We start from the raw sequence: 24,168 nt of genomic DNA on the forward strand, positions 1-24,168 counted from the left end.
TCTCCATGAGAGGCAGTAGCTATGTTGGTGGGAGAAGTTCTCCCACCGACATAGCGCTGTCTACATGGGGGGGTTATGTTGGTATAACTACGTTGCTCCAGGGTGTGGATTTTTCACATCGCTGAGCAACATAGTTACACTGATATAGGTCTGTAGTGTAGACCAGACTCCCAAACCGTGCCAGAAGCTCCACTCCTTCACAAAGTAGCAGAGGAAGACAACTGCCATGAGAAGCTCCTCAGAACTGCAGAAGTGAAGAATAATATCTCCATTCAATCCCTCCAAGTGCTTCATCCCCCTTCTTCCCCTCATGTCACTATATGCCCTCTCCCCTTCTCCAGCCAATCACACAGTCCCCTTCCTGCCAGACTGCTACAATGGCAGGTGAACAGGCTGAGGAGATGGAAGATGGCATGAAAGTGACCATTTTTGTGGGGTTTGCCAGGACAAATTTATGCAGCACCTAGAAGGAAAGAAATGTTGTAGCCATTTGGACAGTGGTAGAACAAGATTATATGTGGAGCCCTTCAATTAATTGGAGTGAATGATAACCAATTGTTTAGATTCATTGTTCCTACCATCTAAGATCATTATCTAATCAATAATCCACAAACTAATTATTCAATAAAACAGGCGTTCTAAAAACTCAACATTATATAAACCTTACAAAGTTAAATAATTCCAATCCAGTTGATTAAATAACAGCATTTAACTCTAATTTCAAATAGGAGGCTGAGAAGTCTGTGTTACCACAGCTGCCCTAGACCAAATTAGTTGGGTGGGGAGGGCATTGTAGTTTGGTACCCCCTCGGTCCTATGATCCAGGCTGGAAAACACTGAATTGGGGTCATAGAGTCTGACACACACAAAAAAGTGGTGTTGTAGCCATGTCAGTCCCAGGATATTAAAGAGATAAGGTAGGTGAGGTAGTATCTTTTACTGGACCAGGTTCCATTGGTGAGAGAAACAAGCTTTTGAGCTACACAGGGTATGTCAACACAGCAATTTAAGCCCGGGTCTGAACCCAAGCTCGAGTCAAACCCCCCTTGCATCCACACTGCAATTTGATAACCTAGGGTTCAGACACAGGGTCCCTGGGCTGGAGGGTTTGAACTTGTGTTAAGCTGGGACCTAGGGTCCGAGTCCTACTGCTTTCCTGTGTGCATGTGGCCCCGGCTTGATTCAGAGCCCAGAAGTCCTCTGATGTATCCCAGAGTTCCTGGAGGGAGAGGAGCAGCACTGCAGGCAGCCAATACAGCAGCCAGAAGTACCATTACTGCCTGGCTGAACATACTTCCCCTTCTTACTCTGGCTCCTCCGCTCTGCTACATGGAGCTCGCCCAGAGCAGGGAGCAAAGCTGACAGGTGGGAGATGGCTCCTGGCTGCAGGGATGTTGCAAGTCATCCTTCCCCTGACTGTGCTGAACTGGGACCTCAGGCACTCCCCCTCCCTGCAGGGTGGTGCTTGGTCCCCAATCTGCTATCTTGGCCCCTCTTACCCTCCCTGCATGTGCAGGGATACCTCGGCTGCATGCACTGAGGGCAGTGAATGGGAACCAGCCCCAAAACTTCCCTGCAGCCTTCTGAGGATCCCTTATCCCTGCTTCCTGGGGTGCTGTAGGGGCAGAGATAAGTGATCCCTGGGGGTTGTTGAAGCACACTGCACCCCAAGCCCTGGGGGTGCACTTCACCGCTCCGCAGCTGACAACAGCCAGGCTGAGGTATGAGTTTGTGTTTTTACTCTGATACTTCATTTTATGTCAAACTTCAAAACAAACAGACAAAAATAAATAAAAAACCAACCAAACAAAAACCCCTTCATTGTTCATCTCATTTTAATAATTAAGAATTGCAGTTTCATTTTAATAATTTGATTGCCCTAGAGACTGATATCCTAATTATCCTCAGAACAGATGCACATGGGCATTTTTCTGTAAATGTAACTTAGCCTAGAGCTGGAGAGCCCAAGCTTCAGATTAGATGGTAGTTCAGTATAAAGCCTTCTCAAACTGCCATCATTCTATTGAGACGGTCACCAAAGGAGCTAATTATGTGGTTTATGGGCACCTGAATCCCATCAATAGCACCACCACATTTAGGAAACAGAATGAGCAGTAGGGTTTTCCCATAGTGCACCACACTCCTAGGGCTAGGAGTGTTGACACTGGGGAGGATGGGGCTCTAGGCACTTTGGGATATGTTTACTTTGACTTGGGTCTGTGCACTGCAGTGTGGATGCCAGAGCCCTAGGTTCTAGCACGAGTCAGAAAATTCTTAACCTATGTAAAAAAAATGGAATGTAGACGCTCAAGCCCAGGGTTCCCTGACACAGGTCAGCTAACTCAAGTCCCACTAACCCTAGGCTTACATTGCTGTGTAGACACAACCACAGAGCTCTTCCTTAGGTCTGGGAAAGGTACTCAGTGTGTCACATGTAAATATAGATTCATAGAACCGTAGGACTAGAAGGGACCTCAAGAACTCAACTAGTCCAGTCACCTGCACTCATGGCAAAGTAAATAGTGCTGCAATAAGCCATAAATTCAGTGTTTTATTATAACAGGCAAACTGGCTTATTACAACAATCTGCAACCCACTAATTCCTCTTTTTGTCCTATGACTACAGGGGTGTTAACAGGCCATTTGACCTTGAAAGGTCCCTTAGAATATGTGCTAACTACTTGCGCTAAACTATATGTTTGATCTCTTATTTAGCTGTGACACTGAGTACCTTTCCCAGACCTGAGGAAGACCTCTGAGTAGTTCAAAAGCTTGTCTCTCACACTAAGGGTATGTCTACACTGCAGAGTTTTTGTGCAACAAGTTATACCATTTTTATTAAGGCGCTGGAATTAAACCACTGTTGCATGTCCACACCATGCTCCTTGTGACAGTGGGGCGCATCCACATTAGCAGCTCTTGCAACAGCAAAGAGAGCAGTGAATTGTGGTAGCTATCCCACTGTGCAACTGGCCGCAGGGTTCTTTGGGAAGAGTTCGCAATGCTTCATGGGGCAGGCACAGCATCACATGATGCAGGCTTCCCAATCCCATTGTTCCACGGGCATCCTATTACATTGCCAGCTGCTTTTCAACTGAAGTAGAGGGGGGAGTGTGAGAGACAGGGAGTGTGTGTGTCTATATGGGGCGGAGGGTGGGGAGAGACTGTGTTTTGGGAGACAGAGAGTGTGTTAGCATGCTGTCTTGTAAGTTCAGATAGCGGCAGGAAGCAACCAGTCCTGATGCAGGGAGAGGGGGGGAAACCCCGACATCAGCCCCCGCCTCCCTCACCAGCTCTCTGCACAGCAATCTGTCTGTCTCTCTCTTTCTCACAAACACACACGCCTCTGTGTTCAACAGCACGAGCATTCCACAATAATGGTTTGCTTTGTGTCCTGGAGCAGATCAGCACAGCATGCAGAGCTGTCAGAAACGGGAAAGAGGTGCATGCCTTCAGGACAGCCAGCCAGAGTTCAAAACAATGAGCAGAGTGGCCACTTGCGGGATTATGGGACACTTCTGGAGGCCAATTACAGCACTGAAAGCAATTGATGTGTTTACACTCACAATGCAGCGCAGGAGCATCTGCGCTGTAAGCGTTACGACTCTCGTCGAGGTGGGTTTTTTTGTAACACTGCAACTGAGGAGTTTCTGCGCACTAAGTGGCTTGGCAGTGTGTACTCCTCGGGAGTTACATCGCAGAAAGCTGCTTTACTGCACAGTAATTTGCCAGGGTAGACAAGGCCTAACAGAAGTTGGTCCAATAAAAGATATTACCTCACCCACCTTGTCTGACATAAAAGAAAGAAATGCCCAGAGAAATCACGCTGTGAGTATTATATGAACTTACTTATGTTTTGATACTGGAATTTTCAGAGGAGCCCAAGGGAATCAGGCTTGTTTGAAAAATCTCAGCCATAGTTTATGCATTAAAGAAGAAAAACAGTCTAAATTACATTTGACTCTCCAGAAGATGAATTTTCTAACTCTCCTTATGAATTATATTCTATGACTAGATTCTTGTTTTTAAATGATGTACCTTTGTTGCTGAAGGCTCTCTGAACCGAATAATAGGCTCCTCATATATTTTTCTGTATGTGGACAAAGAACCAAGTATTCCTGGATTTACAAACTCTATTAATGCGTAAAATTCTTGCAGGTCATTTTGAATTGGAGTGCCTAGGTGAAGAAAAAATAATTCAATATGTACTTTTACACATTTAAGAGTTTTTTTCTTGAAACTGATAGTAAGTATGATTGCTGAATACAACAGAGTTTAAAGTTGACAATAATAGTAGGAACGTTGAAGTTCTTAACTAACTATTAGGGGGTAGCCGTGTTAGTCTATATCTACAAAAACAACAAGGAGTCTGGTGGCACCTTAAGACTAACAGATTTATTTGGGCATAAGCTTTCGTGGGTAAAAACCTCACTTCTTCAGATGTATAACTAACTATTGTATCCTGACTGATTAGATTGTATATCTAGTTATTGTGACTCAACTAGTCATGAATTTGTAATCTTGTTTTGCCTTGTTTTCTTATTTAGCTCTTTTCTTTTTTCATTTTGAAGAAATATGACAGTTACTTACCTGTAACTGGAGGTTCTTTGAGATGTGTGGTCTCTATCTGTATTTCACACGTGGGTACACATGTGTTCAATGCTCCTGAGTCAAGAGATTTTTATCAGGTAGTGTCCGTTAGTTCATGCCAGCACAGCTGCTCCCCTTATGCACCACACTGAGAGTTTATGGGGTGGTACAGACTGACACCTCTCCAGTTCCTTCTCTTACCCCGAATCAGATAGGATTTGAAACAGAGGGAAGACTGACATGTAGTGGAATACAGATTGGGACCACACATCTCAAAGAACCTCCAGTTACAGCTAAGTATTTCAATTTCTTCAAGTGGTGGTCCCTATGTGTATTCCACACATTGTTGATTGATCAGCAGTATTCAAACAGGAGGAGGTACAAGAATGCAGCTGGTATATAGTGTATAATACTGCTGTCCCAACAGTTGCATCTGCAGAAGAGGCCTGAATTAAAGGGTAATATTCCATAAAGTATGGACAGAATTTCAGATTGCTGCCTTTTATATGTCCAGTATAAGTGCTTCTTGAAGAGATGTTATTGAGGTTGCCTGTGCTCTAGCGGAATAGGCCCTTACCCCCAGTGGGGGTGGAATACTCACCAGCTGATGATAAAAAATGCTATAGCCAGAGACCCACTGCGAAAGTCTCTGAGCAGATAATGCTTGTCCCTGCAATCAGTCTGCTATAGCGACAAATAGTCTAGGCATTTTCCTAACTGGTTTAGTTCTTTTTAGATAGAACACTAAAGCCTGCTTGACATTGAAAGAGAGAAGTCTCTTCTCCTGATTGGAAGCATGAGGTTTTGAAAAGAATACCAGTAGGTAAATAGGCCAATTTATGTGTAACTCAGAAATTATCTTAGGCATGATTTTCAGGAGGAGGCAAAGGGAAACCTTCTTCCTTTGAAATGTGGTATATGGCAGTCATCCACAAGTGCTCCCAGTTCTCTCACCCTTCTAGTTGATGTGATGGTGACTAGGAAGGAGACCTTCATGGACAGGTGGGACATGGAACACATGGCTAACAGTTCAAAGCGTGATCTGGTAAGTATTTGGAGTACAAGATGGAGATCTCATTGCGGTGCTGGTGTCTCGCCAGGGGAGAAGGTCCTAATAGATCTTTCAGGGATCTGACTCTTTTGGGTGAGTAAAAATATAATTTAGCCTTTCAATTCTGTGCACCACATTTCAGGAAAGAATGGATAAATTGGAGAAAGTCCAGAGGAGAGCAAAAAAAAAATATTAAAGGCCTAGAAAACATGACCTATGAGGAAAAATTGAAAAAACTGGGTTTGTTTAGTCTGTACAAGAGAATATTGAGGGGGGGACATGATAACAGTTTTCAAGTACATACAAGATTGTTAGAAAAGGGACAGTGAAAAATTGTTCGCCTTAACCTCTGAGGATAGGACAAGAAGCAATGGGCTTAAATTGCAGTAAGGGAGGGTTAGGTTGGACATTAGGAAAAACTTCCTAACTATCAGGATAGTTAAGCACTAGAACAAATTGCCTAGGGAGGATGTGGAATCTGTCATTGGAGGTTTTTAAGAGCAGGTTAGTCAAACACCTGTCAGAAACAGTCTAGTTATTAGTTAGTCCTGCCTTGAATGCAGGGGACTGGACTAGATGACCTATTGAAGTCCCTTCCAGTCCTACACTTCTATAATTCTATGGTTCTACCAAAGGATGAAAGGCACTGTTGCTGCTAAATGGACCCAAAGGGAGCTAAAAGGAAGACCCGATGTCTTGAGAATGAGGAAATAGTCTCACATAGCACAAATACCTACTTTTTCTGGGGACAACTGGTCCTGTTGTATCCAAGTAGAGAAACGTCTCCATTTAGCTAGACAGAATTTTCTGATGGAGCATTTCTGCTTTGATTGGGAATACACCTCTACCACGATATAATCCGACCCAATATAACACGAATTCTGATATAACATGGTAAAGCAGTGCTCGGGGGGCGGGGCTGTGCATTCCAGCAGATCAAAGCAAGTTCGATATAACGCCGTTTCACCTATAACGCGGTAAGATTTTTTGGCTCCCAAGGACAGCGTTATATTGAGGTAGAGGTGTAGTCTGAACAGCCTCTGAACATGGATGCTCTAGGTCTGACACCCATCCAAAAACCAGGCTGTGAGATGAAGAGGATCTGAGTTGGCATGTTTGATCTTACTGAGTTAACAATTCGAGAATGTTCAGATACTGATGAGAAAAATGGGTAAAAGATCTGGGAAACTAGATTTGTCTAAAGCAACAGAGGGTCCTGTGGCACCTTTAAGACTAACAGAAGTATTGGGAGCATAAACTTTCGTGGATAAGAACCTCACTTCTTCAGATGCATCTTACCCACGAAAGCTTATGCTCCCAATACTTCTGTTAGTCTTAAAGGTGCCACAGGACCCTCTGTTGCTTTTTACAGATTCAGACTAACATGGCTACCCCTCTGATACTAGATTTTTCTAGGCCAGTTAGGTGTGACGAGAATGACAAGCTTTGTTGTGATGAATCTTTCACAAAAACTGTAGTAGCGGTGGGATGGAATGAAAGGTGTATCTCAAGTGGTCTGTCCAAGACAATAAAAGGGCACCACCCCTGAAGTCCCAGCTTAGTGCTGCTCTGGAGCAGGTTAGGTTGAAGTTCTTGTTCATCTGGGAGGCAACAGGTCCCAAGATGGCATTCCTCACCAGGATGGACTGGTGTCCTAATTTTGTCCACCAGAGAGTTCTGCACACCTGTCAGGTATGTTGCGGAGACCATGATGTGGTTTCCTGCTGCACCAGTTCCATAAATTGACTGCCTTTACAGGAGAAGAGATTTCACTCCACCGTGTTTGTTATACAGAAGGTCATCATGTTGTCTGAAATTATCTACATATGATGGGACTGTATAAGTGGGAGGAGTCTGGGTGGAGGCCTAAGCAGCAGTGCTTAATTTGTAATGAAAGAGGTGCTGGGGTCAAGCATTTAGGTGCTGGGGCTCAAGCAATTTTTTTTCTTTCATAACTGACGTGGCAAGCCCAGAGGTGCTGGGGCTCGCACAAATTAAACACTGCATTACAGGCTAGGCAGACAGTCCTTAATTCTAGGAGATTGATATGCATCCTGGCCTCTCAGGGAGTCAACATGCCTTGTGTCCGGTCCACATGGACTGTGCATCTATGAGGGATGTGTCCACTGTTATGGTTGCATTGGGTCTGGATGGAAGGAAAGGGACTCTGACACTTGTTCCAGGTTCATTCACCATACAAGAGAAGCTGTAACCTTGGTGGGGATTGTTACCTTGTATTCATGCTGTCTCTGTTTGGTGAGTAAATAGACTTGAGCCAGTCCTGTAGACAATGAAGGTAAAGCCTGGTGATCAGTGTATTACATGTATTACACAGGTACATAAAGCCATGTGGCCTGGCAAGGAAAGATTGGACCTTGACTGTGGTTTGAAGTTTGAGGGTGATTTGACTTATCAGGCGGTTCGTGGCCTGGAATCTGTCCACAGGGAGGTAGACCTTTGCTGAGGCTGAGACTAGGGTCGCTCTTATAAAGCCCATGATTTTTTCAGGAGTCAATGTAGATTATTCTTTGTTTACACAGACTCCCATGCTAGGAGACGGAGTAAGGATAGGGTTGCCAACTGGACCTCCTGATTGGATCTGCCCATTAGGAGTCAAGTATCCAGGTACAGGAAAATTGTACAGCTGTTCTGTCTCATCTGGGCTGCCACCACTGAGAGGATCTTCACGAGGACCCTGGGCACTGTCACCAGCATGAATGGAAGTACTCTGAACAGGTAGTACTCTTGTTCTACCAGAAATCTGAGGAACCTTCTGTGGGGTTGGATGAATGTCCTCATGAAAGTAAGCACCTTTCATATCGGGATCCTCAAACCATGTGCTCTTCTCCAGGGAGGGGATTATTGATGCCAGCATGACCATGCAGAATTTGGATTTGCAAATAAAGATATTCAGCTGATGTAGGTCAAGAATGGATCTCCATCCTCCTTTTTTCTTGAGATCTATGAAATATTGGGAGTAGAATCCTTTCCCTGGATATTGAGGTGGCACTTCCTCTGTAGCCCTGTGCTGTAGGAGAGTATCCACATCCAGACAGAGGATCTCCTTGTGAGAATGGTCTCTGAAGACCGGCTGGGGAAGGGATTTATGCAGAGGAGGAGAGAGAAACTCAATGGTGTAGCCGGAGTGGATGATCTCAATACTCACTTGTTTGTTGTTACTGCCCTCCAGTTGTGAGCAAAAGGATGAGGCACCCATCAAAAGTTTGGGAGGCAGTAGGGAATGGCATCAATAGAGGTACATGGTTCTTAAGCGTCCCATCAAAAGTAACCCCTGGTTTGTGGGCGAGACTGAGCAGCTGTGGTTCAGGTGGAGGCAGCAGTATATCTAGGTCTTTGTACCCTTTGACATTTACATGGTGGCTCATAAGGGTGCTGGAGATAAAACAGCTGAGGAAAAAATCTTGGCTTATTTATGTGTTTCTGGTGTTTTTTCTTCAGGGCCAGGGTATAAAAGCCCAGGGAGTGGACAGTTCTCCTGGAGTCTTTAGTGAGTGCAAAGACATGTCAGTCTTTTCGTTAAAGAGATTAGACTTGTCAAAGAGGAAGTCCTCAGTGGTATTCTGGATCTCCCTGGGAACTCTGAAGAGTGGAGTCAAGATTCCACAGCTATAGCTCTAGATTCTGTACCAGCCGCATCCACTGCAGCTTGAAGAGAGGGCCTAGCTACTGGTTTGCCTTCATCATTGAGGGAGGACTATAACCTGGAGCTCCCAGTTGGTGTCAGCAGGTGCCTATCCTTTGGCTTATGAGCTGGAGCCATACTTGGAATTGTGAGGCAAACCCACAACCAGATCAGGGCTGCATGCTCAGTTACAATGATTCACCCCTCCAGTGACTCATCTCTCAGGCACACTGAAGCAGCCAATCCCTGGGAAGGGCCTCAGTCAGATCACCCCCATGCACACACATTTCATCCTGATTGCCAGAGCTGCTAGGTAATCTGTGCAACAGCGCTACTTGGCTAGGAAACCTCCTATTGCCTCATTGTGTTACAGACTCCCTAGGCTTCCAGCCTGCTCTTGATCCTGGTTCTGAGCCACAACTTGTCCCTGGACCCTGGTTTCAGCACTGCCCTCAGCCTAGTCCCGACTCTACGTCTGGCTTCAACCTTTGGTACCTATTCTTGACCACTCTCCAACCACTAAGCCTGACCACCTAGAACCCAGAGCCCTGATAGGCTCTGTCAGTACCTCTCTCCTTCACACCTTATCCTCATGTTTGGGAGGTTCAAGTGAACCTCAGTTGCTACAACCCATGTGCAAGGACGCACTCAACTTGGATGGAGTAGGGAAGGCATCCTTTTTTTAGGAGCAGATCTGGAGGGGGATCTGTCCTTGTGTTTATGAGCATCCCCTTTACTCTCATGAGAGGCTAAGGCAGTTACTTCTTTGGTTTCACAGCTCTGGTCCCTGTTTCTGAGCTTGTGTTCAGAGAGGCACTACTTGTAGTCTGAGGCTGATGTACAGAGGGAATCTTCCCAGCTTGGATCCAACTGGGGTCTCATGGCCTTCTCCATGTAATATTTCCTCAGTCGAAGCTCTCATCCTCCACAGGTTTGGGGAAGGAAGGAGCTGCAGATGCTGCATTTGGCAGAGATGTGAGCCTCCCCAAGGCAGTAAAGGTAGCACTAGTGTTCATCGCTGATCATGAAGGAAAAGGGGCAGGAGATATAGTCCTTAAGCCTCTGGACATAGTCCTTCTCCCCATGGAAAGGATCCCTGAGGTGCGGAAAAACTGAACTATGTTAACTAGAGTATAAAAACACTAAAAGATTAAAAATACTAAAACTATATAATTATATTTACAGATTTTTGAAAGATGATGTGAAAATAGCTTTGGATAGAGAATTCTGACTCAGGCCATATGGTGGGGAGAAGGAACTGAAAAGGCATTGGTCCGCACTGCCCTTTATACCCTGAGCATGGAGCACGAGGAACAGCTGTATAGGCACGGATAAATGGAAACTACCTGCCAAAAAATCTCTGGTCTTAGGTACATGGAGCGCATGTGTACCCACACATGGAATACACATATGGACCAGCACTCGAAGAACTATTTGTTCTGCTTCAGATTTTGCGTTCCTAGGGAAAAAAAGTGTGAAGACTGTAGCTTCATTTGCAAGACTATTCTTATTTTGAACAAATGCAGCAGTATCTCCTGCAACAAGCTGGGTTATAACTGTTCACATATAGTACAAGGGCTTCTCTCCAGGATCACAGTTTAACTTTAACACAATACAAAATAACTAAGAAACCAGAAATATTTTTTAAATCTTCTTTTAATTTTAATTCTCCCTCCTGCTAAGGTCCTATTATGCAATGATAGTCTCTCCAAACTTAGATGGTCTAAATGGAGGTCTTTCTGATATGTAATCAGTGTTGCTCCAGGTATCAACCAGAAGTCAACAGAATGCAACATTAATAGATTAATAATTTCATGGATTTTAAGGCTATATGGGACCATTAGATCATCTGGTCTGACCCCTGTATTGACCCTAATAACTTGTGCTTGACCAAAGCATATCTTTGATGTAAAGACATCAAGAGAGGGAGAATCCATCACTTCCCTTGCTAGTTTGTTCCAATGGTTAATCACCCAGAGGCAGAGCAGTGTTTCCAGCTAGGGATCAGAGCCCAGGTCTTGTCAACACAAAAAAGTTATATGATTTAACTAAAAAGGTGATGAAACTGATTTAGTTTCATTGGTGCAGGCCTAAAATTCCCTCTAAGCTGTGTGGCCGTGCGGCCAACTATTAAGCCCCGCGCAGGGGCTCAGGGCTGCGGCAGGGAGAGGCGCCCCTCCCCGCCGGCCCCAGCACGGACCTGCCATGGCCCGGGGAGAGTAGCCCCTCCCTTGGCCCAGCCGGGTCCAGGCCCGCCGGAGCTGCCGGGGAGAGCAGCCCCTCCCTCGGCCCAGCCCAGCCCCACCAAAATTGCCACAGCTGGGGAGAGGTGCCTCTCCCCTGCCCCGAGCTGCTAAAGCGAGAGAGGGCTGGGGGGGAGTCCTCTCTCCCCACCACAGCCCCGGGGCAGCCTGCACCCCAAATCCCTCATCCCCTGCCCCATCCCAGAGCCTTCACAGTCTGCACCTAACCCTCTGCCACAGCCCTGAGCCCCCGCACACACCCCAAACCTCTCATCCCCAGCCCCACCCCAGTAGTTCTGCAATTTCATATCTGAGTTCTTTCAGAATTCCATCTGGTCCTTGTGACTTATTACTGTTTAATTTATCAACTTGTTCCAAAACCTTCTCTATTTATACCTCAATGTGAGACAGTTCCTCTGAATTGTCATCTAACAAGAATGGCTCAGGTGTGGGAATCTCCCTCAGATCCTCTGCAGTGAAAACTGATGCAAACAGCCTTGTCTTTCTTGCTTGCACCTTTATCACAATGACTGTCCATTGGCCCCACTGATATGCTTCCTGCTTCTGATGTATTTACAAAACTTTTACTCTTTGTTGTTTCTCTTCAAATTCCTTTTTAGCCTGCCTAATTATACTTTTACACTTGACTCACCAGAGTTTATGCTGATTTCTATAAAAACAATATATCTGATAATGTTGCCAAAATTTTCATACTTGTATAACTTGCAACTTTCTTTCACATACTCACCAAAGTTAGCTCTTTTCATCTAGCTATAAAATAGGCTATTTGTAATATACTGACCAGTCAGGATAATTCTTCTCTCACAGGACAGACTGACGAGGGCTGTAGTTGTCTTAATGGAGCTGTTTTTCAAACGATGCCCCTCATCGCAGATTAGGAGGTTAAATTCTATAGTCTGAATTTGGTCCAAGGTGCGCAGCAACATCTCATAACTGATTATCAGAACTGAATGAAGTGGGGAATTGATGAATTCTTCTACTTTGTTATCCTGTACAGCATAAATAAAAGTTACATCACACAGCCAATTCTCTTTGGAGCTCCTCAACCCTGTTCCCTGATTCTCTGGTTTAAGGAGGAATTTCTGCTGCATGACTAGAGCCCTGCACGAATACAAAATTTGCAGATATCTGCCAATTTGCAGGGCTCTAAATATAAAATTTGGATATGCATCCATCCATGATCAGGAAACATGTTCAGCGGAGATCTGCAGGGCCCTGTGCATGACATGAGTCATTCCCCACCTCCGGAGGGGGCTAGGACTACTTCTTCCCTCTTAATTTGCAAAAGAAATATGGGAATCCGATATGGCAATACAGAATACTACTACCATGCTGGTTGGCAGCTCACTATTCTTTGAGTACACCAAGTCTACTAAAGCACATTACTACGAACGTGAAAACTACAGACCCGGTGTAACAGCTACAGAACTCCTCACTTAACGTTGTAGTTATGTTCCTGAAAAATGCGACTTTAAGCGAAACGATGTTAAGCGAATCCAATTTCCCCATAAGAATTAAATGTAAATGAGGGGGTTAGGTTCCAGGGAATTTTTTTTCACCAGACAAAAGACTATATTATATATATACACACATACATACATACACACACACACATGCAGTATAAGTTTTAAACAAACAATTTAATACTGTACACAGTGATGATGATTGTGAAGCTTGGTTGAGGTGGAGGAGTCAGAAGTTGGGATATTTCCCAGGGAATGCCTTATCACTGAATGAACTAGCAATTGACTGAGCCGTCAAGGGTTAACTCTCAGAACACTCTACAAGGCAGCAGGAAAGGAGGGAGGGCAGACAGAGACACACACCCTGTGTGTGAGAGAAAAAATGCGTATTTCCCCTTTAGGTAGCTGATCCCAGGCTTAAGTACACTGTCTTGTTAATTAAATCAGCTTGCTGAGACCTGAGATGGAAGCTACTGCCTAGAAGCTCCCTCCCTCTGTCGTCTGTCCCCCCTGCTCTATGGAAGATGGGGTAAGCGTGGTGCAGGAGCAGAGGGGAGGGGGAGACACCCTGACATTAGCCCCCCTCTTTCTCCATACAGCAAGCAGGAGGCTCTAGGAGCAGCTCCAAGGCAGAGGGCAGGAGCAGCACATGGCAGTGGGGGGAGGGACAGTGCTGCACAGAGAACTTAGGGGAGTGGGGAGCTGATGGGGGGGCTGCTGGGCCACCCAGGTTCCAAGCCCCAACCAGCTAGCTGCAACGGGCTGCTCTTCCTGCAAGCAGTGGACAAAACAGGTGGCTGCCAAACTACGAAGTTAGAAGGGAGCATTTCACAACTTTAAACGAGCATGTTCCCAAATTGATCAGTAACTTAACATCGAAACAACGTTAACCGGGAGGACTTTAAGTGAGGAGTTACTGTACTTAACCCTGGTGTTGGGGGTAAGTTTCAAATTGATAATTGTAATGGAGATAATGAAAAAGCCTAAGCGACTCCCAGTACGTTTATGGTGGGAATCACAAGATGCAGTAAACACCAGTTTATGCTGTAATCTTGTAATAAATTCGCCACCGTCTGTTTACCTGTTTCAGTTCAATCAAATAGTTCTCACTCTGTTATGAGCCACATAAAATTGCTAACCCTAGGAGAGCATACCTAGCATGAATAAGTTAGGGCAGCATAGAAGCTGGGGAGACAGAGAATCAGGAACCCATAAGCAGCTCCTTGACACCACTCTTGCTCTGTTGTATCTAGCAGAGACTCTATCCTAAAATATTTTAGTAACAGTCAGGAAAAAGCTATGAGGCCTATTATTTTGAATCTTTGATGCCTTTTTCCTTCAGAAGGCATCGACATATATGTTTCACTCGTGTTTACTCTTTGCTTTGGTGTCTTTCCTTAGTTACTTATTTCAAGGTATAGAAATAAAGAAAAGTGACCTGATACAAATTGCGTGTGTGATGATAATTGAGTCTGAGCAGCATGGGAAAAATCAGAGGTTTTAGATCTTGAAAACAGCACTAAATCAAACAAAAGTTCAATATAATACAAGAAAGAGTTTTTGCCAGATTAGATGGTTAAAAGTAGTCACATTTGCACACACGACTTATAAAATTACATCTTTTTATTTAAATCCTTGCACCATACCTATTTGATTGTCCATAGAAATCTTTTTGTCCCATTGGACCATTCAGACATGCCATAGACTAGCCAAAGGCTTATGATCTCTATCTGTCAAAAATTCAGAAATATATGGACAAAAATCATTACAAGAGACTCTTCAGCCCAAAGCCACTTAATAGAACAGTCTACTTTATATCCCAAATAGATCATTTGGCAGTTAATATTAACTATAGTACTACTAACTAATACTTGCCATACTAATATCCCACAGTCAACCACCTCAAATCTTTCAGTGCACCTCTCTCCTGAAAACCCAAGAGACCAGTCTTGCAGCATGACCTAAAAGGTCAACACTTTTTCCAATGAGCTCTCCAAAAAAAGGGATGTTTGATACAGAATGATAGTTAAGATGGTCCAAAGCAATGGATGGTTTCTTCAGTAGAGCCCTACCAATTGTTTTCTTAAAGGAAGCCAAATCCTTTCTTCCTAGAGGGAGGTGATGATAATCTCCACCAGGAGTTAGGCTGTACTTCCCTGCTGGCCTTCTCCAACTACAAAGGACATGGCTCAACCCATAATCTGCAGCCTGAAGCTCCCTCAACACCCCAGAATTTTTAAAATTATGTTTTTTGCTTCCAGCCAAAGCTCAGTTACCAGAGACAGACAACTCAGTCTGGATCCAAGTGATTTGGTCCACTGAGTTAGCAACCCTATTTATTCATTACACCCTATCACATGATTCACTATGGTTAGATATAATGGGTATATGAAGATGAACTATGGAATTAACAGTACTCTTTGTAATGATTTCAAAACATTCATTCATCCTCTCAACATTTCTGTAAGGCAGGTAGGTATTATAACCCCCTGTAATGGAGCATTCTGGCCTTTTAAGCCTAGGTACTATACATGCCGCCATCTCTCAGAAGAGGGGAGATGTTGATGGGAGAAGGAAGCCAGAACCAGAATGCTGAGCTCTCGCTATGAAGGCGTAGAAGTGGCAGCTTCATGAAGAGCAGGTTGGGATAGAAGAAGAGTTCTGTATGCGGCAGAAAAGCCTGAGCTGAGTATGAACTTTTAGGTTGCAATGATGGACTTTATTTTGAGGACTATCTTGAGTGGTTTCTATTATTTAACCAATCCCAGATGTGGTGTGTGAGTGTGCGTTTTAGTGTGTTAGCCACAAGACTATATTAAAGCTTAAGGGGCTCTAAAGAGGGGAACCAGAGGCAGGCTGCAGAAGAGCCTTCACCAGCCATGAGGGGGCAACCAGGAAATGGCTAGGTGGCTGCCCAGGTACACCCTGATTTTACAGATGCAAACACTGAGATGAAAAGTTTAAGTGACTTGCCCAAAGCTACACATGGAGCAATTGCCAGTAAGTATGAGACCTCCACAGTTCCTGGATCCCACTCCTGTACTCTGAACACACCTCTCTTGGCACCGGTTCAATGGGCAGTGAAGTCAACAGAAGCCTTTCCACTGATTTCAGTGAAGTGTAAATGATAAACATCTCAGTGACTCAAGTAGCACAAACTTTCATTATTATTATTATTATTTATTATTGTAGGTGTTTTGCTTTTTAAAGTAGTAGTAGTAGTATTCTGGAAACTGATAATGACAACACTCCCTCAAATTTATATTGCATATAATCCAGCAGTATGATAATTGCCATTCTTCCTATAAAATAGACAGGAAATTACTAATTAAAATACTTCATTATATTTAGGCAAGTGGTATTGTTATCTCACTTTTGCATGTCAATGTTCTCTTTGCTTTTTAGGTGCCCAATCTTACAAACTGCCGAGTGCCCTCAAATCCCATTGGCTTCAACCAAATGAATAAGAATGTTAGAAGGATTTAAATGAAAAGAAAAATATGTTGCTGTCACTTTGGGTCACATTAATTGCCAATAAATTCAATATAACATTAGTGTTATAAAAAAACCCCCTAACAATTGAGAGAAAATGTGCCACAACGTCTAAATAGCTCTTTAGGTAAACTTTTTTTTGCATTAAACTGAATCTTTTTTGCACCAAAGCTGCTCTCTCAAGAACACACACAGCTGATCATTTACTTTGCTCAAACTCAGTTACTGCCACATAGACAATTTCTGTCAAATCAGTTCACTTCAGTTCCACATCTTGAAATAAGTTACTGTAAGGAAAGTGATGGAAGCAAAGAGGATATACGAGTTAAATAGACATCTAGATTGGCTTCAGGGGAAGATGTGTATGTTCAGCATCATAGCAGGAATGGATGCTAAATCAGTAGAAAAAACAAAAAAGAGGTACACATGGAAAAAATTAGAAGTTTGTAAAACATATAAAAACACTTGTAAAAAGAGCTTTCATTTCATCTGAAAGACTCATACAGACCATGAAGGAAGACTGCTGAAAAGGAAGTGTTTAAGGCCATATCTACACTATGGATGCTACTGTGGCAAAGCTATGGCACTGCGGCTATGCTGCTGAGGTGAATTTTTCACACCCCTAAATGCCGCAGCTAACTTAACTTTTAAATGTAGACCTGGCCTAACTTTTAATCTATTCACAACAGATATTAGGTCAGATTTAGAAGGCAGCATTCTCTCTGTTACTTCATACAAATACACTTTCAAGGAATTATCAGGTTAAAAAAATATATTTTTGAAAATAAATTGCCTTATGTTTGTTACAAACAACATGGCAGAGTAATAATAATTATGCTTTGAAGTTTTCTTTTCACTATTTCACTTTTCACTTTATTTTTTGCATTACTCTAATTTTGGACAATTAAAGTACACTAGTCAGTTTCTAATCAATTTCCCTTTTAGTTTTCATGCATACATTTCCCTCCTGCAATGTTTTGGTGCAAACACTGTAGACAAATATTTGCTTTTTAAAAAACAGCTTACTTGGAATGTTGGATTTTTTTTTTATTTATTTTGAGCCAGATTTGACCTTTTTGAATATAAATCTCACCTGATCAACTGTAAACACTTTGATCCTTTCACTTCCCAGCCATTTCTGAAATTCTTTTTTCCAGTTCTTCACCAGACTCCCAGGAGTGACAATTAGTGCCTGCTTTATTATAGGTTTGCATCCATACAGCCCCTGACGTAGGAGAGTCCAGACAAGCGAAATGCATTGCAGTGTTTTTCCTAAGCCCATTTCATCAGCAAGAATAGCTCCAAATCTGCCACTTAGTCTGTAAGAAATAATGGCAATTTAGTAATGCAAAGGAAACCCTGCAACTATTTGTATTCTGATCTGGCAAATATGGTTTTTTTTTTAAATTATATAAAAACCTATTTATTTCTACTATGATCTGTTGCAGTTTTTTATTCAGTTAAACCAAAAAGTTCTATATGCCTGTGTGAAACTCGGATTCATTACTAGATTAACATACGATCATCCAGATTAGAGATCTCAGTTGAATTCTTTCATATTAACAATATTTACATAATTTATGTTAAAGCACATGAAAACATACCATAAGCAGCCTATAGTATATAAAGCTGATGTAACAAGTGTAAAAGTAATATAGTAATTTTTCAACAGAGTGGTACATCAGTGAATCTTTAGACTAGACTGAAAATTTCTGAGGTACCAACTAGCACTGCACTTTGGCTTGGGTCAGATGGTTTATAGCAGTGGATCTCAACCTATTAATCATTGTGGGCTGCATATTCAGGCCACAATGTATTACCTGGGCCACAGGTTGAGAACCACAGCACCCCACCACCACCACACCACTATGCCCAGCGCCCACAGCCCAAAGACCCCTCCACAGAGTGAAGAGAAGACCAGAGCCCCAGTGGTGTGGCTGAGTCCCCATACCCTGTTGTGAGGGGCCGGGAAGCAGCCCCAACCCGAACCTGTCGCCAACCCCGATTCCCGCCAGGTGGGGCCGGACAGCAGCTCCGACCCTGACCCCAGACCTTGCTGTGTTGGGCTGGAGACAGCCATGACTCCAACCCCGGACCTTGCTGGGTCGGGCCGGGCAGCAGCCCCGACCGCAGTCCCTATTGTGTGGGACCTGGTGGCAGCCCCGACCCTGGTCCCTGCTTTGTGGTGCTGGGCGGCAGCCCTGATCCCAGACCCTGATGCAGGGTGCCAGGCGGCAGCCCCGACCCCAACCCTGGACTCTGCCATGTGGCAGCCCAGGCCCTGGACCCTGCCGCCCTTTAGCATACAGCTGGGCCGCAGCTGTGTGCTAATTGGGCCGCATGCAGCCCGCGGGTTGAGAACCACTGGTTTATAGGATAAAGTCAACCATTCTCTTCTAACAGAGAAATACAGAATGCATCTCAGTTTTGGGGTGTGTTTTTTAAACAAGCTAAAAATTATCAGAGTTAAAATTAACAGGACAGTTATTCTCCTACCTCATTCCCATCACACACTCGTACAGGAATACAATTCCTTCTTTCTGATGTGGGCGAAGATGATTTACAAGGTAAGGATCCACAACTACATCTACCACAGGTAAACCAGCCTTATTGAACATCCGCTGGTGATCTGAAGTTGGACGTGGCATAACTAAAGAATCTTAAAGTTCAAAATATACACAGATGTGGTAAGAGAATTTGTGTTTACTTCGTAAGCAAAAAGTATTGTTTTTCCAAGGTAACTATATCAAGTAACTATTTGCTAAACTTCAATAACTGCGAAAATTGCTTTTTAACATATTGGTCATTTCTAGACAAAGAATATAAAGACCAACCTCTGCTATTGTTACTTATGAGTACCTAGATACAGTGTTGATGTAAATAATAATAATAAAAAAATCTATTAAAACACTGTCTTATATCCTAAAGGTTTCAGAAGTGCTATAAAAATTTAATATATATAAGAACCACTTCATCCATCACTTACTACAATCTGCCACCTTTGAGATCAACTATAGCAGCTGTTCAATTGAGGATTACCAACAATAATCAGTTTAGGACAGGAAATGAGGAAAAATACCTCATCCAATTAAAACTGCAAGGAGTACAGAACATAATTACTCAAAATAGTGTTTATCAGAACACTGGCTAACCTTTATTTCTTTTTCATATATATATTTTCATCATCCCCACTCCCCCTCAAAGACTACAGATGAATGGGCAGAATACTTTGGAGCCCATCAGCACTGGAAGGGGTTAATATTGAGCAACACAAGACACTGAACAGACACAGCACGCCCTACTCATGCTAATTTATAGATTAAAGGTCCCCATCCTGTAGGGTTCTGCGTTCTCTCAACTTCCATGGGAGTTGAGAGGCTCAGCTTGCAGGAGGCACTCAAATCCATCACAGGATTGGGCCCCCCAAAAAACAAAAATTGGAGAGAAACCCATGTCTTTCACACAGCACTGCAGAAACAGACAAAATGCAGACAACTCTGTGGTTGAACATAGCAGCGCTACACAGCAATTTAGAGCAGTAATCTCATATCATCTTGAAACCACAGCAGAGAATTCAGGGAGACAGAACATCATACAGTTGGAATTAGATCAGAACACTGGTCTATTCTTACAAAAAGTGCCATAAGTTAATAAGAAGATATTATTATTATTTATTTGTATAAGGCTAGTGTGGTAGGCAATTTACAGAGGTAGGAAGACATGGCCCAGCCCTGGAGACTTTATAATCTCAGATGACATACAAATGAAAGAAATGGGATGGGGTTTAACAAACTGCAGTGTGAATGCTAAGTTGTGGTTTAGGTGCATTTTTTAAAAATTAAAATTATGCATCATTTAGTTTGATAACACTAATATACTTGGTGTTTTTCTCTCATCTGAAACATGGCTCCTTCTCCAGAATATTGTCCCTAAACAACAGGCTGCACCACTGGCTTATTAAAGACAGATGGAAGATATCGATCTGCTAAATATTCAACACCACTTCCTGCAACTACCAGGTGTTCACTGGAGCTCTCCCATACAAGTACTCACACAATCTGATCCTCCTTAAACTTGTGGAATTTAATGGGATGACAGCACAAAGGAACTATAATATTGTGTTACAGAACTTTTTTTCTGCAGTAGGTGTCTCATTGAACTTGGTTACTTTTAGTTACTTTTGTGTTTGCACATTGGTGGCTATGAGGGACCGGACTCCCCTGGAAGCAATTCTTCTAACTTTGTTTAACCTCTTCACTGCTCGTTGTCCACAGCAACTACCATGCTGGTGTAGTCTGTCAACACTCCATTGAACTTGGTGGCAAACTAGAACTTTTCTAGCATGTTTGGCACTAGTCAGTTTCTCGTTTCAGTACATTTATTTTTCTTCGCTAGTCTATTTTTGGAACCATTCTCATTTAAACAATTTGTAACGCCATCAATAATATTTATAAAGAACTGCACTATAAGACACTCTAGGGTATATGGACTGTTTTAGGATACTAACACTTTCTCAAATGTCAGTGACACCGCCTCCAATCTCATGGTTTACAGCACACCTGCCACTTGTAGAACAGAATCATGTTGTGATGTTATTGGTTAAACTTCATTTTCACTGGGATACCCTAGATTCTCATTCAGTACTTGGGTAGGGAACATAAAAACCTTGATTACGCATTGAACTTTCTTACAAAAAGGACAGTGGATGGTTAAATAAATAACAGAATTTTAAATCTTACTTGATGCATTTGGATCATGGCGAGGTTTGTAGTTCTGGGACTCTTTAAGTAGATTTTCTTTATTGCTTGGCTTGCAGACATTTTTGAATGGGCTACAGAATGGTTTCAGGGTACTTTGTGAAGAAGCAGTTGGGACTGTGGTGGACGTCCCAACATCAGTCTGAAAACATTTGCCACTATTAAAGTCCTCTGCTGAAATTATACCCATCACTTCAATTTCTTTTCCTCCAATCATCAGCGTTTGACCTTCATCAAGACTTTCAAGGTCTTTAGATTTATATCCAGTACCTAAAAATAATAATTCATTTACTTATGTTTAGCAATTAATTAGGACCACACAGTGGGTATCACTGCCTTAACATCAATATTCAACTGCAGGAAGTGAAAACAGAAATGTCATCAAATCCTTTAATAATTAAGCATATGAATTTGAATAACCTTTCATACTAAGAAAACAAAGTGGCAACAAGGTTTTTCATTTAAGTGAAAACAGATTCAAGTAGATCACAATACCAAGAAAAAAAATGGAACAAACGGAACATCATCTGGAAATTGTTGTACCAAATATTTTAAAAACTGCTGTGAATTATCCTCTTATAACTGAATTTAAGCATACATTTAGATATTGAAGTACCCAAACTATTTCCATGGAGTGGACCATATCTTAAGAAAGAGATTGTCTCATTGACTACTCCTCTTCCCCCAACCCCCCGACTCATGATCAAAAGAACTACCTTCCTGTCCCATTTGCAATCTCATAATATGCCTGTGGCAATCATGGCAATGGCTTATATGGAAAAAGATAAAAACAATATGTTTTAGCTGCCTTTTAATGCAAGTTAGCAGATGGATATGGGAGGGAGCCTGCATCACCTGACCAGCCACCTCTCTGCAACAATAAGCAAGTGCTCTGTGTACCGCTAGTAACAAGCGGGGGAAACATCTGATCACTCCTCCATAGGCATTTAAGAACTCAGTTTGGTTATCTGACAAGAAAGCACAGTGTGATTAATGTAATAAGTATTGTATAAGCATTATCAATGTTAGGCCTAATGGTAGGTGCCTCTGCAAGCATAAGTCTTGTCAAGCAGTGTTAGGCCATGAACTTCTGGGAGTTGCAAGAGCGAGTACAATAAAATTCTGCAAGCATAAGCAAAATCTAGCTAGGAAACTTTATAGACTAAGATTAAGCAAAAAGGAAGCTCTGTGAAATTAGATGCGGACTTGTGGTTACTATGCACTGCAACCAGATACTTCTTTAGGCTGACTCGAATGTTTTTGAATCTAGCAAATTAACCACAATTAGGACAACTGGTCACATAAAGAAAAGATGAGCTGGGCACAGGTGCACAGTTCATAAAATCAAAACAACTGCAAAATACCACACTAAGACATTTGGCCACCTTAATTGGTTGACCTGCTTTGGAACACGGCCAACAAATAATGTATAAAGAGATGCAAAGGCGCAGGTGTGTGCTTATGTGTGTGTTGACCTAAAAGAGATCTCTCTTTGATCAGACTCACACATACACCCTGAACCAAAGGGACTTGCACTTCATCAACTATCTGTGCCTGACCAATGCGGAAAGTGGTCAACTGAAGGGTAAAGTATTCTCAGACAAATGCAGGGTAAGGTTTTGGAGTAAAGAAGTCTGGTTGTGCTCAAGCTGGTTAATCTTAAGTCTGTATCGATACTATAGTTTAATTATACTAGTAAATTGTTTAAAAGTAAAAGTAAATTGGTTAATAGTAGTAGTTAATTGCTTAGGAACAGTAGTAGTAAATAGTTAAATCAATATATAATAACTGTATAGGTTCTTGTGCCTTGCTGGGAACAGGTACAACGCGGGTAAAGCTAGTAGTTGATTAGTGATAACAGCTTTGCATGTCGCTGTGCCTGTCTTCAGTATAATTTGCCACTTAGTTTTATAATAGAAGTCAGTAGTTTATAAGTTGTTTAAAACTAATAGTAGATACTTATAGGTAGCTTAAAATTAAAGAAATTTAGTTAATCAATGTGTCATTATTGCATATAATTTGTGTTTGCTAGAGACTGGTACTGTGCATGTAGGGTTAACTGATTAATGAGTAATGATAGCTTTGCCGGCACTTGTGCCTGTCTTCAGTATAACTTGCCATTTATATTAATCCTAATTCAGTGCTAGTCTTTAATTTTTCTCTTCTTATTCTGTCTGTATTGCCTTTATAGCTGTAAATCATTAAAAACCTTCTTTGAGGAATAATTAGTTGTTTTAGTTTCTCTTATGCGGACACTACTCAACCTCATTATATCTGTGTTGGGTGGTGGGAAGTAGTGATCACCCAGGGTACAATTAGGGCCCTGATGCGTGTCTCCCCCTTCCACCATCTCCACACATAGCTATTCCAATTTTCAGACTGTAATATTCTCTCAAGTAAACTGAAGTGGTTGTGGGGGCCTGGTGAAACTGGTATCAGTGTCAATGGCTGCTTCAAGCACAGAGATTTGTTTTTTCTGCAGCTTTGCCTTTAAAGACCAGAAATGTTTAATCTTTCCAACATAAAAATATCCATATTTAACTTTCTATTCATTCTGGAAAGCATCATGTGAAAGAAACGGGATGGGGACCATCAGTATCACCCTCTGCTAAATGAAGCTAATGTGATTTTAAAAAAAAACTCAACAGGGTGGTTGATGCATTCCAGACATTTCTTATTCTCTTGCTCACTTTTTTTTTTTTTAAAGTCAAGCAAGTCAGTGTATATATAGTTTTGATACAAATTAATTAAATTTGTAAAGTCATGGAGTATTTTTCAATTAAGGTGCCTGGCAGCAGCAAAGTTTGCAATGCTAGGGTTGTAACAAATTATTAGAGGGCCATCTCTGTCTTAAATTCAAATACAAGTGTGTTTTGCAGCAATACCACAGCAAAATTGTAGTATCTTA

General features: G+C 42.4%; 1 protein-coding gene across 2 annotated transcripts in view; it reads right to left on the minus strand.

The window, feature by feature from the left end:
- The window catches only part of RAD54B (RAD54 homolog B), a 113,624-nt gene that overhangs the window by 14,539 nt on the left and 74,917 nt on the right, over positions 1 to 24,168 (minus strand). For both annotated transcript variants that reach the window (XM_034763289.1, XM_034763290.1), the window contains exons 5-9: positions 21,243 to 21,530; positions 19,000 to 19,162; positions 17,597 to 17,822; positions 12,330 to 12,537; positions 4,039 to 4,178 (exon numbers count right to left, since the gene is read on the minus strand). In XM_034763289.1, the coding sequence (XP_034619180.1) occupies positions 4,039 to 4,178; positions 12,330 to 12,537; positions 17,597 to 17,822; positions 19,000 to 19,162; positions 21,243 to 21,530 (1,025 nt within the window). The remainder of the gene's footprint in view (positions 1 to 4,038; positions 4,179 to 12,329; positions 12,538 to 17,596; positions 17,823 to 18,999; positions 19,163 to 21,242; positions 21,531 to 24,168) is intronic.

This window comes from Trachemys scripta, chromosome 2, assembly GCF_013100865.1.
Source record: "Trachemys scripta elegans isolate TJP31775 chromosome 2, CAS_Tse_1.0, whole genome shotgun sequence".
NCBI classification, from domain to species: domain Eukaryota; kingdom Metazoa; phylum Chordata; order Testudines; family Emydidae; genus Trachemys; species Trachemys scripta.